The following is a 16916-nucleotide window of genomic DNA, read 5'->3' as shown; positions in this document are numbered from 1 at the left end:
CCACCTCTAAATGTGGGGTTGAGATGAAAACGCCAGGGAGGCTCGGTACCTGGTACCAGGAGTTTTCGAGTTGAGTAGAAACGTAGATAAAGGGAAACCGGGCCTCAGTGGATGAGGATTCTCACCATGGGGAGGCAGAGAAGGGTCGACTATGGGGATCAACCGTGACTCTGAAAGTCGTGGTTGGGGGTGTCCCTGTCCCAGAGGAGCCCTTGGGAGTGCCAGACACTCAACGGTCACTTCCCAGGTTCCAAAGGGACATTTAAGTTGACCATGAAGGGGAGACTCACCAAATCGAAGGCCGGTGTTGGGCAAGAAGACGAGCGACCGAGGAAGTGGACGGTGAGTCCATGGAGGAGGATCGGGCAGTGAGGGTTCCCAGAGCAGCTCAGGTTCCCGGAGGAAGAGCAAAGTCAATGGGAGAGCCTCATCCGAAGTCACGGCACCAATGAAAGGGTATCTCACCACGACCCTCCTTACCCAGAACGACTCAGGAGACACGGGCCCACGCAAGAGACTTTATTATCTGAAAGAGAGTGTGGCTGCCCCAGAGGGGGGTGGGGAGAGAGAGAGAGAGGGAGCAGCGGGACAGAGAGAGCAGAGAGCAGAGAGGGAGAGAGAGCAGGGAGAGCAGGGGGACAGAGACAGAGAGAGAGGGAGAGACAGAGAGCAGAGAGACAGACAGAGAGATGGAGACAGAGAGGGAGGGGGCAGCAGCGTGGTGCCTTTTATTGTGGATCCATTCAGCCTGCTGCTTGGGGGAGGGTCGGGATGTTTAGAGATAAGGCGGGGTAAACTCAGGCAAGCCCAGGCATAATTCTGACCAGCTTATGTGCTTGGGACCATGGGGCAAAAGGAGGATAAATTATATATTCTTACATATACCACTTAAATTTAAGTGGTAAATTTTTTTAAAAGAATGATGGTTGCTGGTACCAAAACATATTTCTCCAGTAATATCAGCCTTATAATTAAGCGTAATAGCTGAATGTTTTGTGGTATAATTTAAAGATTTCATAAATCAAAAATACCTCCACTGCCTGGAATTCTCCTGATGGGGATATATTCATTTGGGTCAAGATATAATTGGACTCTCATCATGGCATAAGGTTGGTAGAACAAGAGCTGCAAGACAGACATTACAGTGGGGAGTGGAGGGCAGGGGAAGGAAGGGGTGTTGGAGAGCCCTGGCAGCCCCAAAGATGCTGAAAACTGGGCCTTGCAAGGCAAGGGAGAGGAAGGGAGAAGGGGAAGCAGGCTGAAGAGTACCCAGGATAACTAAAACTTGCCCCACATGTCTCCCAGGCTTGCCTGGAATGCCAATATGCAATTGGACAATTATGTTCTCATTTTCAACCTACCTAGTCATGGTTTTGCAGAGAGCAAATTAGTTCTTTGCAGCCTATTTCTATTGTGAATTTTGCTGTGCTTTGTTTTTCTGCCAAGTATGTGGTACCTGACAATCTCCCAACCATACCATGAGGATGAGAACTTTAAACCAGAAAGATCAGGCAGCATAAAAGTTGTGTCTCTTGCAACAATGCTAGGTCATCATCTGCCTGTGCTTTGTACTCCTGTCTGCTTAGCTTTCAGAAGCAAACACCTACTATTTATGCACTGAGAAGATGGGGCTGTGGGAATTACACCATGGGGTGTTTTTTATTATTATTATGTTAACTATTTTATTTATATATAAAGCTTAGAATTTGTTTTCCTCCACTTAATGTCTTTGGAAATAAAATTTAGAAATTCTGAATTCTAGATGGTATTTGTTGGATTGTATTTGCATAAATAAAAGTTTGATGAGAATAACACACATATTCAAAGGGCATTCTTCGGGTTGAGTACTCAGACCTGGACAAAATCCTAAAAAATGCTTTGTAAGGACTTCTAAACCAATTTGTAAATAACGTGGCAAAATGAATTTTGTATATCTTACTATGTTAATCTAAAATGATCCCAACCATAAAAGAGCACTCTGATACCATGAGAAAACCAGTGATTTGGTCACATACCCTTCAGCTTCCTAGAGGCCATTTAATGTGGCATAGCTGGCAGGGCTCATTGGATTGCTGTTTTGTATGCTATCTTAATGTGATGTGTTTAGTCATGCTCTCTGCCTGTTTGGAGAAGTCAAATTTTAGTTTCTTGGCATATTTAAAACTGACCTGGCACTTAGAAGACCTAGAAATCTAAAAGACAAAGCTGTGCTCAATAGCCAACTCTGTAAACAACAGCTGTGGCCACAAATAAAATAGCCATTTACTTGTGGGTAAATAGTGTGGAAAGGGCTTTTTCACTTCTAGGTCATTTCCACCATATCCTCAGACACAACTAGCAATATTTTTATCTATTACCATCTCCAAAGGAGAGATATAGCTGTTTATGTATATAAATGCATGAGTTTGGATGCATACATATGATACACCATAGAATTAAGGTGCTTCTATGAAAAGGATTCACTTTTCCATATTTGTGTGTCTTCAGCACTGTGTGGAGGGACAGCTCCACCTGCCTTGCGGCCACAACAGAGTTGCCTTAGCACTATCCACTAAGTCTTCTCTTTCACCAGTGGCCTCCTGTAGCGCAGCCAAAAAATCAAAAGGCTCCAGAAAACCCATTTTGAAAACCAAATAAGGAAGTGATGCTCAACATGGAGATCAAGAAAGCTTTTTTTAGAAAACATAGCTTTTAAACTGGGCCTGATTCAAAATAGTTGTATACCATACAGTACCTAGGCATCTGAACAGACACTCCTTCCTGCTATTAGAAGGAAACGAATGAGCAGTTGCCTTCAGACCTAACCTTCTACCTTCCTTTGTATCTGGTGAATATTATACAAGCTATGGGAAATGAGGCAAGGCCAGAAGCTAGACAGGGTGACCATGTGTAAGTCAATGACTGACAGACTTCTACCTAAAAAGTAAGAAATTCAAACATGAGAATGTTTGGGCTGTATATAAAACTTATTTGGACATTAGTCATAATATAAGCCAATGTATTTTTATATGTAGACTAAATAGCTTAGTGGTTAAATTTTACTTTGCTATCTAAGAATCACTGTAGATATAAGTCTTCATCTGTGAAAATTATTTGTTGAATACATGCAATAATATTAGCCACAATTAAATAAGCACCCACTGGGTGCTTTATATTTTTAAGTTCCTAATCTTGATCTTATCGGTTCTATCACCTGAAGAGTAGATGCCTCATAGCTGGGTGAGTGACAGAACTGGGATTTGAATCCAAAACATGACCTGTAAGCTAAGGTTGTAGTTTAAAAGGTAGACTCAAGTATTTTAATGTTCACTAATTAAGTCACATATAACGCTTACATGACAAACATTTACCTCACTAAAAAGTGGGTCTTTTAAATGGACTAACAGTTACCAAAGGGAAAGGGACTGGGGAGGATGGGCGGGAAGGGAGGGATAAGGGTGGGGAAAAAGAAAGGGGGCATTAGATTAGCATGTATAATGTAGGGGGGCGCACGGGGAGGGCTGTGCAACACAGAGAAGACAAGTAGTGATTCTACAGCATCTTACTGCGCTCATGGACATTGACTGTGATGGGGTATGTGGGGGGGTACTTGGTGATGGGGGGAGTCAAGTAAACAATGTTCCTTATGTAATTGTAGATTAATGATAGCAAAAAAAAATCAAAAAAATAAAAGTGGGTCTTTTACCTTATTCAGAAACAAATCATATAATTGAAAAGCCCACGTGATATTTAGAAACCAATATCAATCAATGGTCTATCAATAACATTAGTGTCTATTAAATTTTGAATTATTTAATTCAAAGGTTAAAAACAATATTTATCCTAAAATGGCAGTAATGACCAAGCACAATTTCATATATGGCATTTCCTTATAACAAAGGTTTATAACCTTATCAACCCTAATAAAAAAGGTTTGCAAATTAGATTTGCTAGTGGTTAATGAAAATTTATCACCCCAACTTATATTGTAGAAAATATGACATAAACTACTTGAATCCATTCAAAACCCAAATAGCAACAGAAATGCAAAAAGTAGTAAAGGAAAGGTCAGAAATCTACATGTCAGAACTAAGAAAGGACCAAAGTGAATATAACACAAAAGCAACATACAGGTAGATAAGTTGTCAAAGTTCTAAGAATAATGTTGAAAGACTGAGTTGTATCATTTTGGATGTTGTGCAAGGTAGCCCACCAACCTTCTCTCCCATTGATAGAAATTATCCAACACTCAGCTTGGGAGATATTAGGATCACGTTACCTTTATATGGATCATCAAAGGAAAATAGTCATTGCAATTTAGTAACAACTATAATTATTGTCATTATTATTTGGGGATAGGAATTATGGCCCAGTATATGTGTATATATATATATATATATATACACATATACATATATAGGCATTTCTTTATCATTTATATAACAAACACACATATATATATACACACACAATCAACAATCATTTTATAAAGCATTACTTACCTTTCTTAATATTTTCTGTTCTACTTTCACCTATTCTATTTCACTTTTTTTTTAATGCTGATTATGATTCTTGGAATTAATTTATGACCTGGGAAGGGCTTGCTACTCACAGTTTGAAAAGTGCTGTTCTAAGGAACTGTCCACAGATGGCTGTTTTGGTAGGTCCTGCTTACTAGGGGCTTGAGTAGCAGAGAGACAGGGACACACAGAACACTTACTAGTGCTTGTTGTGTAAAAAGTTGGTTCAGCACGAGAACTCCCAGGCACTTGTAATTTATAAACCACCATTAGAGAAAGTGCTTTAAAATTGGGTCTTTAAATTTCCTAACATCATAGAATTTTTTTTTTGCTAACTTTACCATTTTAATCTCTTGTAATATTTCTTTGTTTATCATTCTCTGACATCCCACTGGAAAGAGTGACTTTTATGGCTTCTGGACCCACATGTTCTAGCTTGTACTGGGCTGCTGTTCAGAATGCAGGTGTTAATTACCTACTTAACAAATCCTAGCTATTTACTTCCAACAGTAAATACAACTTAGTTTATCTCAATTAAACTGTTTTTCCTGATGACTAGGATTCCGAATTTCTATGACTTTTGAAATAACAGTAAATTCACTTTTGAAGGAAATACACGGAATGGATTTGAGGGTTCTCAGCTGTAACTCTCATTAAGACTGGTCCCTCTCATTGAATAACACAACCTGACTGCATTAAGACTTCATCTTAACTAATTACATCTGTAATGACTATTTCCAAATAAGGTCACATCCTGAAGTTCTGGGTGCAAGTGAATCTTACAGGGACGCTCTTCAACCCAGTATAATGACTTTCCAAAAGGACCAGACATTTCTTTCTTCCAGATGTATTGAACTCAGCCAGTAACATCCACAGAAATGGGCTAAATGGCAATTTCATAGAAAGGATGTGCTAACTTCAAACAGGAAGTTGTGAAAAGAGAGTTGTTGTACCATATACTAGTTAATAATTTTTCACTGAAGTCTGTAGTCCCTATGGAAGAAATGTACTTGGTTACCATAAAAATACTGGCATTTATATAGAATTATATAACTTTCCAAACACTTTCACATGCGTTATATAATTTCATCATCATCGTTTCAACCTAGTAATGTAAATGAAATTGGCTCAATTAGTCCCAGCCTTTCCATGAAGAAACTGTGGCTCCATGTCTTGACTCAGGTCATGCAGTTAACTTAGTAATGCAGACCCAAGGAGAAGGTCAAGGCATCTGACTTTTAATCCAGCATTCTTTCGGCTGTCAAGTCTAATTGTATCATATGAAAGCGTTTAAAGCAATGGCTCTCATCAATGGCTGTTAACTGCAGAAGCTCAGGGAGGGATTAGAGCCATTTCATCATCATCTGTGAAGCTTGTATTTGGCGAACTACACCCACCCATCCCAGACCTCTGAACAGTGCTGAAAAGCCCCACAAGACCTAACAACACACCTCTGTTTCCAGAACTGAGATCCATTGGTTAAAATCTCTGGAAGAGCCTCCAAAGACGATTTGCTTCTTAATGGCATTGTATTTGTGCCTGAGGTCAGAGCTTCTCAAACCAAACTACATATGAATCACTTGGGAATCTTGTGAAAGCAGATTCTGATTCAGTGGGCCTGGGATGGTACCTGAGATTCTGCATTTCCAGTAAGTTCCCAGACGATGCTGCCTGTTCAAGGACCACATTCTAATGGACAAGGCCTTACTATTCCTCATGACAGAATCCAGGAGTGACTTTATACAGGTAACAGCATGAATATATCTATGTGATTGTAGAAAAGATCCATATCACACATCTGTAAAAAGCAGGACCCCTCTGCCCTGTAAACACCTCATCCGTCCCTAATAAATGCAGAAGCACTTGAACCTGTTCAGATCATGGGATCCCAGTTGTGGCTGTCAAAACGAGCCAAACAGGACTCAAGTAAAGGTCCTTGTTTGTGATGCTCAGCTTCATACTGTGAAGAACACCCATCATCCATGCAGCAGAAGCATCAGTGAGTGGCCGCTGCTCACTGGTGCTGGGCCAGCTCTGCAGCCTGCCTCTGAGAGCAGATGTGAAGTGAACCATGTAAGTTTCCTGCAGTCCTGGCTGAATTAGGCTCCATCTAACGTTTCCCTTGGCAGAGCTGCTTTCAGCGTGACCCTTTCATGTCTTCGGTTTTCTGGCATTCGGTGATGTGGTCTTAATAATGTTGACCCCCAAAGTACTATTCAGATGAGGTTTACCACAGAGACTCGTTAAAAGGAAAAATAATGATTGCATTTCTGACTCAGTAAGTATGGAGGAGGACCTGAGAATTGGCATTTTTCTAACAAGTTAGCATGTAAGGCAGATGCTGCTGCTCTAGGGAATCACACTTTGAGGAAAACTGGTCTTCAGAGGAAGCCCACCAAACTCTTCTTCCAACACTTCTTCACAGTGCCTTTCAGGATATGTCCATTGCCTGACTTCCAGAAGCACCCCACTGGATCTGTGCCCCCACCTACATCTAGTCACACCATACTGCTCAGTTTCATGGAGTCAGAGCTGTGGGAAGGTTGTGGAAGTTGTGCATTGTACCAATAATGGTGACATCATTCACATCAGAATCTCTTTATTGGCCCCCTCTTGTGTGGAAAAGTATACAGCCGACCCCATACGTGTAGCAGCACTGAAATCACCATGGACTCCTGCTTATACAGCCAGGCTTCCTTAAAGATGCCCCCAGCCATACAAAATTACTCTGAACTTTCTGAGCAAACCATGTATTTTGGCATTCAAAGCCATTGCTCACCCTGTCCTCTTGGCCTGCAATGCCCTTTATCCCCCATTCTGTGTGGAGACTTCTACGCATTCCTTACGGCTTCCATCTAAAAAAAAATTTATGATTAGCATAGTTCTTAGAGCAAAAGAAACACTTTTCCAACAAGAAAAGGAAGAATATTATAGCATCTGGATAGAGCTGTAAATATTCTAGTGTTCAAAACACTGTAAGTGTTCAAAATCTGTTTTTTCTTCTTCAGGTTTTCATGCATTATCCTTTCAAAGAATCAGAAAATTGATAGGATGGGGAAAAGGGAGGGAGGGTTACTTCCATTTTCTCATTTTGTTCTAAGTCTGCACATCTCTAAGATGTTGCTTATATGGACATGGCATTTTAACAAATTACACTTGTAAATAAAATTCCTTAAGTGGAATATGTAGCATTCTTAAGCTTACAATTATATAAAGTTTTTATTTCTTTTCTGTGATACTTAACTTTTGATTACATGGAACAGAGATTTGTGTGTGTGTGTATGTGTGTGTGTGTGTGTATACATATGTAGATATGTGTATGTATTTGTGTGTCTACATTGTTATGTATGTATTTTTTAAATGAAGGTATTGTTGACATATAGCATTCTATTACTTTCAGGTGTACAACATAATGACTCAATATTTGTATGTGTTGTGGAATGATCACCATGATAAGTCTAGTTATTACCCATCATTACTAAAAAGGTGTTTTACTTGTGATGAGAACTTTTAAGGTTGACTCTCTAAGCAACTTTCAAATATGCTACATAGAATTATTAACTGTAAGTCACCGTGCTATACATTGCATCCCTATGAGCTATCTATTTTATAAGTGAGAGTTTGTGCCTTGTGACCCACACACACATTTTGTCCACCCCCACCCCTTGCCTCTGGCACCAGTCTGTTCTCTATGAGTTTGGGGGGCTTTGTTTTGTTTTAGATCACACATACAAGTGAGACCATATGGTACTTGTATTTGTTGTATGTATTTTTTAGTGAATGACCTACATTATTAATTCTTCTCAGTGGCTTCACATTTTATTATACAAACCTGAATCCATCCAGATCAATGCATGGAACTATCACTTCATTCATGGGTTGGATTAACTGCAGGCTCTGAATCATTCTCAGCAAGGAAATGTGACATAGAATGGATACAGCACTTTTCTTTAAGAAAACACATCCTTCTGTAAGGTGGAGCCTAAAGCTAATAAATAGTCAAAAGTAGGCTCATCAAAGAATAAGGTTAAAAAAAAAAAAGCAGTTTGCTCAGTGTAATGAAAAAAAGAAAGGATTAATATAAGTATAGAGCTTAAACCTAGGAAAAGATTGTGTTGCTGAACTTGTAAAACTGGTCTGTTATCACAAAATGGGGTATTTCTACTATGAATTTCTATCATTAAAAAAAATCTTGTTGCTGGCTTAAGCTTTTAGGCTGACTTTGGGCCACATGGAAACAACAGAAAATGACTAAGAAACTGTCATATTCTTCTTGGGTGATTAGAAAATATTTTGTTACTTCAAGGCCCATTCCCATTTCCTCCAGTTCTGTGGGCTTCTCCCTTACTTTTTGGTTATTCATTTATTCAAAAAATTTATGAAGTGTGCTGTGTGTTAGACACTGTAAGAAATTCTATGGAAAATAGGTAATCATTGGCTGCCATAGTTCTAAAATCTTGTTTAAGGAGCAAAACTATCTCCTGTGAAACTGTCAAGTGATTATTTAAGAAAGTTGTAAGGTTCTATGGGTATAATAGAACCTGATCAAAACCCTCTAGCAAACTTTAGCTAAAAAGGGAAGAACTTACTGGAAGATACTGCTTCAAGGCTTCAGAAGCCCAGACTCCCCACAATATGGGTTTTTCACTCCTTCTGGAGCACTGCTGTTAATAAGACTCCATCACAAGGATGTATCATGTATGATATACAATATATCATGTATAATATGATATATAATAGGAAAGATATTGTTATAAAGGAGAGATTATATATTGTAATTATACATATATGAGAGAGAATGAGAGAAAGACATACTAAGAAATGATTAACACAATTGTAAAAACTAGCAATTCTGACATCCATAGGGCAACACAGCAGGCTGGAAATTCAGGTAAGATGTTGTAATCTTGAGTCTGAAATCCACAGAGGCCAAGTGGACTAGGAACTCAGGCAGGGTGTCTGTGTTGCAGTCTTGAGGCAGAATTGCTTATTCTTTGGGAAATTGGTCTTCATTCTTGAGACCTTCAACTGATTGGATGAGGCCCACTCACATTATGGAAAATAATCTACTTTACTCAAAGTCTACTGATTCAAATATTAATTGCAATAAATAATACCTTCACTGTACCTTATCTATGGGTGTTTGACCAAACAACTGGGCATCACAGCCTAGACAAGTGGGCACATAAAATTAACCACCAGAGTCTCAACACAGTGCTGTGTAGGTAAGCAAAGCAAGTATTCTCCACATTTTCCAGATGGGTACACTGAGTCCCGGAAAAGATGATTATGGTGCCCAAGGTCACAAACCTAATATAAAGTAGATCAAAACCAAGATTCAAACTCAGACCCTTCAACTCTCTTTTCAAAGAATTGATTTGGTATGTAAGAGTCAGAAACCAAAAGAATTTGATAGTATGTGGAACTGGGTTGTTTCTTACACGCCACCCCACCCCAGGTTTATGGCTGATATCAGCTTGTGCATGGATGACTAAGTCTTTTCAAGCCCCTCATTCAGCAGCCCACAAATGGGGGGCAGGGGGTTGAGTCCTGGGTCCCTGTTATCCACAAGGCCAAAATAATTGAAGAACGCCTAAACCTTCCCAGGAGGCTCCTTCTTTGCATCTGTCATGTGGTGGTGGTGTCAGCAGAGAAGGGATTCCTACTTGTGTGTGCAAATCAGCTGAGAGCGCTTTATCTCAGAGGGCCAGGGGAACATTTGGGAGAAGGGCTAGTAGTCAACCAAGGGCCCCCAGCCTTAGGGGAGAGAATCATGTGCTCAAGGACTATGGGAAACGAGAACTGCAAATGATCTTTGATGGCTCTTCCTTTAGTGCAAATCACAGGGTTTAATTTCTGACTTGCTGCATTTGGTAGTCCTCTGGAAAAAAGCTAGATATAAAAGATGAGTGGATGAAATCATGATATATACTAACCAACTTCTTGCCTCCCCCTTCAACAAATGATCTTGACCTTTGGCTTATAGACTTCTGTTTTGTCCTTTTTCTGAAAGTAGAAAATTGTTCAAAATTATTCATGATCCAATTGATGTTTGTCACAGGCCTTTTCATTCCTGTCAACTTAAATAAACACCATTACATCCCTTCAAAGGATATAACATCAACAGGTTGTTATAATCAAGGCAAGTGTCTGACTGCCCAACTTCCTCTTGCAAACACAAATCAATGCAACCAACTTTTGGTGCCTATTAATGCAAGTGCTTGGAACCCTAATCTTAACTCTATGTTATCCTATGAATTTCTGTATTTATGAGAAGAACTAAAATCATTATTCAGGCAATTCAACAGGGAAGAAAAATTTTTTCCAGAAAGAGTGTCTGGAACTAAGTGCTGGAAACATAATAGTGCAATATTTTTCAAGGACTTTCCGTTTGAATTTTTTATTTCTTAAGCAACAATATTGTATTTTGCCAGTTCAGGCAAATGACAGGATCAGCTATGATCTGGTTTGGTTTGCAGACTGACTGGAATTAGCAAAATGTTTTAGTTTAGAAAGAGAATCACCAAATGTTAGAGATGAAAGGAACCTTGGAGATGGTCTAACCCAAATCTCCAAGGGGGTTGACCAGTATGGCACAGCTAATTGTTTGAATTTCCACTTCATTTGCCATGGACAAACACAAGTCTATTTGCTAGCTCTGCAACAGCCAGCTTGGGAGGCCAGTTGTTGGAGGTGACAGGAATTAAAATTCAAGCTTGTGCATAGCTATGATAAATGAAGCAATGCCTAAATGCCATAGGGTCTGCTGTACTAAAGTAAATATCCATGTTTTAGCTGAAAGCAGAATTTCACACTTATTATATTTATTTTGTTTTAAAAAATCCTACAATAAAACAATAAATTTGCATTTGGCTTATTGCACTACACATCATCTTTGGTATATATTGAATAATTTGTCTAACATGTTGTCTTTCTGGGAGAAGTCCAAGCAGCACAAGATATGTAAAATAAGCCATTCCTCTCAATTGAGAGCAAATGGGTTTTGACAGATTGAATTTAAACATGAGACAAAATAATGTACTTCAATACTCATGTTTCCTTAATGTGAATGTGAGGCTGCTGAGGGCTTGGGTAATTGGGTTTCTCTTTGGTCATTCTTTTCCTTCAAGAATATATTCCAAATCATGTGCATGTGCTAAATTTCTTTGTGTAAAAGGTAGTCATATTTGTCAAGTTGCCATCAGCAGACTATATAGACTGCATTAGTACTATTCAGTACTGCATTATTTCCCAAAATCAGCTACCAAAGACTGATTTACAATCTAGCTCTGATTGTGGAATCAAAGAAAACTGAAGGTCCACCTTGGACCTCCCACTTTGTTCTTTGTCCCAAAGCTTGGAAGGTGATAGAATGATTTCATTTGCATTTACTTTTCTGCTTGCTCTCTGAAGTGACAGGCATCAGTAAGATGCATCCAAAGTGGACAGGTGAACAGATAAGAAGATACGGACAATCTAGAATGTAGATTCCAGTACAAAAATTATGGCTATGGTCTCAGTACTTAATGCATAAAGGTATATTAACAACAGTATGACTTCCTAGAAAATGCAGAGGAACCTGGTTACTCATTGGTAAGAGCATAATAATGGATGGGATCTAAATAATGCTCCCTAAGGAATATTTGCATACATGACTGGAATTAGCAAAATATTATGAACATCACCTGCCATTGGCCCTGAAGGTAGAGATGTGAGGTGAGCATTCCCAACTTGGCCTTAATAAGCCCTCCAAATCCATTCTCCATGGGTTTGTCTAAACTTTCTTGAAGAAATTCCTAACTTTAGCCTTTACAGTCTCTTAGAGTAACTGAAGAGAACCTTTTTTTCTATTGTGATTCATTGATTCACATTTTTTAAAGGAAATTCTCAAGTATACTCCAATAAAAAGAACTTAGCTTAGGTTTCCTTAAGAAAAAAAATGTACAACACCAATAATGAAATACTGTTCTTTAAGTTAAAGAAACCATAATTCTTTACCCATAATACCTTCTGAAATCCATTATATGTGATTTTACTTTATAGAGATTTAAGAGGAAAGATGGGAGCTGGAAGAATGGGAATTAAAAATACATGAAAGTATAAAGGAGGCACAAGAGGACAGAGGGTGAAGAGTAACAAGAATAACCCAGAGGGGGAGAAACTTAGAAGGATGTGAAGAAAATGGATAGCATGAAATAGCTATGACTGCTGTCTTCATTCAACAGATTTAAATAACTTGCCCATGGTCACACAGTGAGTGATAAAGCCAGGCCCTGAGCTCAGACTGACCCCAAAATCCAGGCAGTCGATTTTCTCACTTCTTGCTGAGCTTTTCTCTGCTCCCGCACCTGACATGGTGCAGCAATTTCCTCAGCCCCAAATGTCTGCCCTGCATCGAAGTCATCAGCGATGGTCTACAAGCTCTTCTTTACGGAACTTCCCTTGGCTGAATGAAGTGAGCTCATCATCTTCCTTTCCCGCATGATGCTGGTCACAATTCCACACATCCCAGATGAAGGCTCTCCTGATGTGGTTCTGCCATCAGCACTCACCACATAAATAGTATTTGTTCTACAAGAAGCATTGTTGTACTAAAAGCCATAGCGTCTCTCCGTCTGTAGGTCTCCATTCGAGTTTTTTACTATAGAATAAAACTTGCAGAAATCATGAATTCTGTCTAGCTTATATAGCATGTAAGGTGATTCACTTAAGGAAACACAAACCAGTAGTTAAGAGAGGAAAGTTAATGGACAACTAAAAGAGATGATTGCTCCCCCAAAACTATTCCACATGGTGGTTACTAACACACCTATGCTTACAAAAACAGTGAGGCAGATTGGGGGGACGGGGCATAAATTTTTCTCAAATTGCTTCTTAGTTCCTGAAATTTATATATAAATTACGTTTGGTCTCTAAGTTAAATGAACTTGTAAAAAGTGAATGTATTTGCATTAGTTGGGGAATTTGAGATTGTTAAGTCACCTTCTCAGAATCTTTGAGCACTCCACACCACTTAAAGAGTGGTGAATCCTTATCTGTTAGCTGCCTAAAGAACAAAGAGGGCTTGCTAACTTGGGCTTCCTTCTCTTTTCCAGATCTTGGCCATTGTGTCCATCCTGTTCATCGTACTCTCCACCATTGCTCTGTCTCTCAACACTCTTCCAGAGCTGCAGGAAATGGATGAATTTGGACAACCCAATGACAACCCCCAGTTAGCCCATGTGGAGGCTGTGTGTATTGCGTGGTTTACCATGGAGTACCTTTTACGGTTCCTATCCTCACCCAATAAATGGAAGTTCTTTAAAGGCCCCCTAAACGTCATTGATTTGCTGGCCATCCTGCCATATTATGTCACCATTTTCCTCACGGAGTCCAACAAGAGCGTGCTGCAGTTCCAAAACGTGAGGCGTGTGGTTCAGATCTTCCGGATCATGCGCATCCTCAGGATCCTGAAACTCGCCAGGCACTCGACAGGCCTGCAGTCTCTGGGTTTCACCCTCAGACGGAGTTACAATGAATTGGGCTTGTTAATATTGTTTCTGGCCATGGGGATAATGATCTTTTCCAGCCTGGTATTTTTTGCTGAGAAGGATGAAGATGCTACCAAGTTTACCAGTATCCCAGCATCGTTTTGGTGGGCCACCATCACCATGACCACTGTGGGCTACGGTGACATCTACCCAAAAACATTGCTAGGGAAGATCGTGGGGGGCCTCTGCTGTATTGCTGGGGTTCTGGTGATTGCCCTTCCCATCCCAATCATTGTGAACAACTTTTCTGAGTTTTACAAGGAGCAGAAACGCCAGGAGAAGGCAATTAAAAGGAGAGAGGCTCTTGAGCGGGCCAAAAGGAATGGAAGCATCGTCTCTATGAACTTAAAAGACGCCTTTGCTCGAAGTATGGAACTGATAGACGTGGCCGTGGAGAAGGCAGGAGAGTCAGCCAATACAAAGGACTTGGCTGATGACAATCACCTGTCTCCAAGCCGGTGGAAGTGGGCCAGGAAGGCGCTGTCGGAAACAAGCTCCAACAAGTCCTACGAGAATAAGTACCAGGAGGTAAGCCAAAAAGACTCCCACGAGCAGCTGAACAACACTTCTTCCTCCAGCCCCCAGCATCTGAGTGCTCAGAAACTGGAGATGCTGTACAATGAAATCACCAAGACACAGCCTCACACTCACCCGAACGCCAACTGCCAAGAACAGCCCGAGCAGCCATCTGCATATGAAGAAGAGATAGAAATGGAAGAAGTGGTCTGCCGGCAGGAGCAGCTGGCCGTGGCGCAGACCGAGGTCATTGTGGACATGAAAAGCACCTCCAGCATCGACAGCTTCACCAGCTGTGCCACTGACTTCACCGAGACCGAGAGGTCACCGCTGCCGCCTCCCTCTGCTTCTCACTTGCAGATGAGGTTCCCACCTGACCTCACAGGGACAGAAGAGCACCAAAGAGCTAGGGGGCCCCCGTTGCTGACACTCATCAGAGAGAAAGGGCCTGTGACCAGGAATGCTGCCCTGGAATATGCTCCAGTAGATGTAACTGTGAACCTTGATGCCAGCAGTGCCCAAAGTGGGGTACACGGCCCTGTGCCATCTGACAGTAACTCCGAGAGCCCCAAGAGCTCTCTGAAAGGCAGCAACCCAGTGAAATCCAGATCGCTCAAAGTGAACTTCAAGGAAAACAGAGGCAGTGCACCCCAGACCCCGCCCAGCACGGCCAGGCCCCTACCGGTCACCACAGCAGACTTTTCGCTCACCACCCCACAGCTCATAAGCACCATCCTCTTAGAAGAAACCCCTGCCCGGGCAGACAGACCCTTGCTGAGCGCTGAGAGTTCAGCACATTGTCAGGGGCCTTCCAAAGGGCTGACCCCTCGGTTTCCCAAACAGAAACTCTTTCCTTTCTCGTCAAGAGAGAGGAGGAGCTTCACTGAAATAGACACGGGTGAAGATGATGACTTTTTAGAGCTCCAAGGAGAAAGGCAGGACAAACAAGCAGACTCCAGCCTAAATTGCTTTGCAGATACACCTAGTGATGGAAGAGACCCTTTAAGAGAAGAGGCCTGTGTGGGCCCTTCCTCCCCCCAGGACCCAAGTCACAACTGTAGACAAGACATTTACCATGCTGTGGCTGAAGTGAAAAAGGACAATAGTCAAGAAGGGTGCAAGATGGAAAACCACTTGTTTGCCCCAGAAATTCATTCCAACCCGGGAGACACGGGTTATTGTCCCACACGTGAAACCAGCATGTGACTAGTTACAAAAGCAATAAAAAAAAAACTTGTTTCTTAAAAATGCGGTTAATAATGCCTGTGAACTAAAACAAAAAAGGGAAGCCCCCCCAGAAAAGTGCATAAAATGTTATTTTTTGCATGGCATGAACAGTTAGTTTAAGTACTGTTTAAATAAAGAGTCAAGACTACATTTTGTAACAAACAAACAAAAATGACTGAAGAACAATGAACCAATAAAGAGAGCTCTATTAGGAACCAGTATTCTGCAATGTCTGACATTTTTGATCCTTTCATTTCAAATTGTAGACAGATTTTCAACTTTTAACTTTTCTGTTACAATGAATTTTAGAATTTGCACATGAAAGGATGAAATGTCATTGCATGTATTCATAATTATGAGGAGCAAGGTGCTTTGAGCTTGCAATGCAAAATTATGAAGAACACATGGAAACAAGTTTCTGAGACAGATACTGCCTTCACAGCTACTGCCTGGAGGAGCTGTACAGACTTCTCGTTGCAAAATGGCAACCTCTTCTTAAACCATCTCACTTATCTTGCTTTGGGTTATAAAGCTCTTATAAGTACATTTGCTTAAAGGAATACAGTACTTTTATTTACTTGTGATAAAATTCATAGGGTGCATTTTTCTTTTTTTGCTTCTGCTTAGTTGTGGCATTTGTGGTTTTGTTTATAAATCATGAAAATAGGCAAGATTTAATGACCAGATACATCTTCAAAAAATCTGGAATTTAAGCTTGAAATTTTTGCCCATCAATTACATTTATCATGCCACAGCCTATTGTTTTAAAAACCTGAAAACATTAAAAGGTTACATCATATAACTAAATTTTTTTAGTGGCATGCCACATTTGGAAACCAGTTCTTTTCTAAAAAAAAAAAATTGTATGTTAGCCATCTAAAGATGACACTATTTCCCACTGGTATACAACGTAACTTTTTTTTGTAAGATCTAATGACAGAATTGCAGATATATATGCCAAAATGGGGATTCCAAAAGGTGACTTTTGACAAACTAGAAGCAGAGCTATTTAAGTGGGACTACCACCCCCTCCCAGAAATAAGTTACCATAAAAAGAGTCCTGGCCTGGTAACAGCTTATCTGCTATTTCCCAGTGTGGGGAGGGAACACTGCCACTTGGGGAGGGCCTCAGATGTCAGCAGCA

The 16916-nt window shown here is 40.4% G+C and overlaps 1 protein-coding gene across 2 annotated transcripts in view; it reads left to right on the top strand.

Annotated features, from left to right (window-relative positions):
* KCNB2 (potassium voltage-gated channel subfamily B member 2) overlaps positions 1 to 16355 on the top strand; it is a 391569-nt gene extending 375214 nt beyond the window's left edge. For both annotated transcript variants that reach the window (XM_036886285.2, XM_036886283.2), the window contains exon 3: positions 13595 to 16355. In XM_036886285.2, coding sequence (XP_036742180.2) covers positions 13595 to 15751 — 2157 coding nt within the window. In that variant the 3' untranslated portion in view covers positions 15752 to 16355. The remainder of the gene's footprint in view (positions 1 to 13594) is intronic.
* Positions 16356 to 16916: the final 561 nt, after the last annotated feature.

This window comes from Manis pentadactyla, chromosome 3, assembly GCF_030020395.1.
Source record: "Manis pentadactyla isolate mManPen7 chromosome 3, mManPen7.hap1, whole genome shotgun sequence".
Classification (NCBI taxonomy): Eukaryota; Metazoa; Chordata; class Mammalia; order Pholidota; family Manidae; genus Manis; species Manis pentadactyla.
Note: the sequence above shows the minus strand (reverse complement) of the source record. Positions and strands in the feature narration are given on the sequence as shown.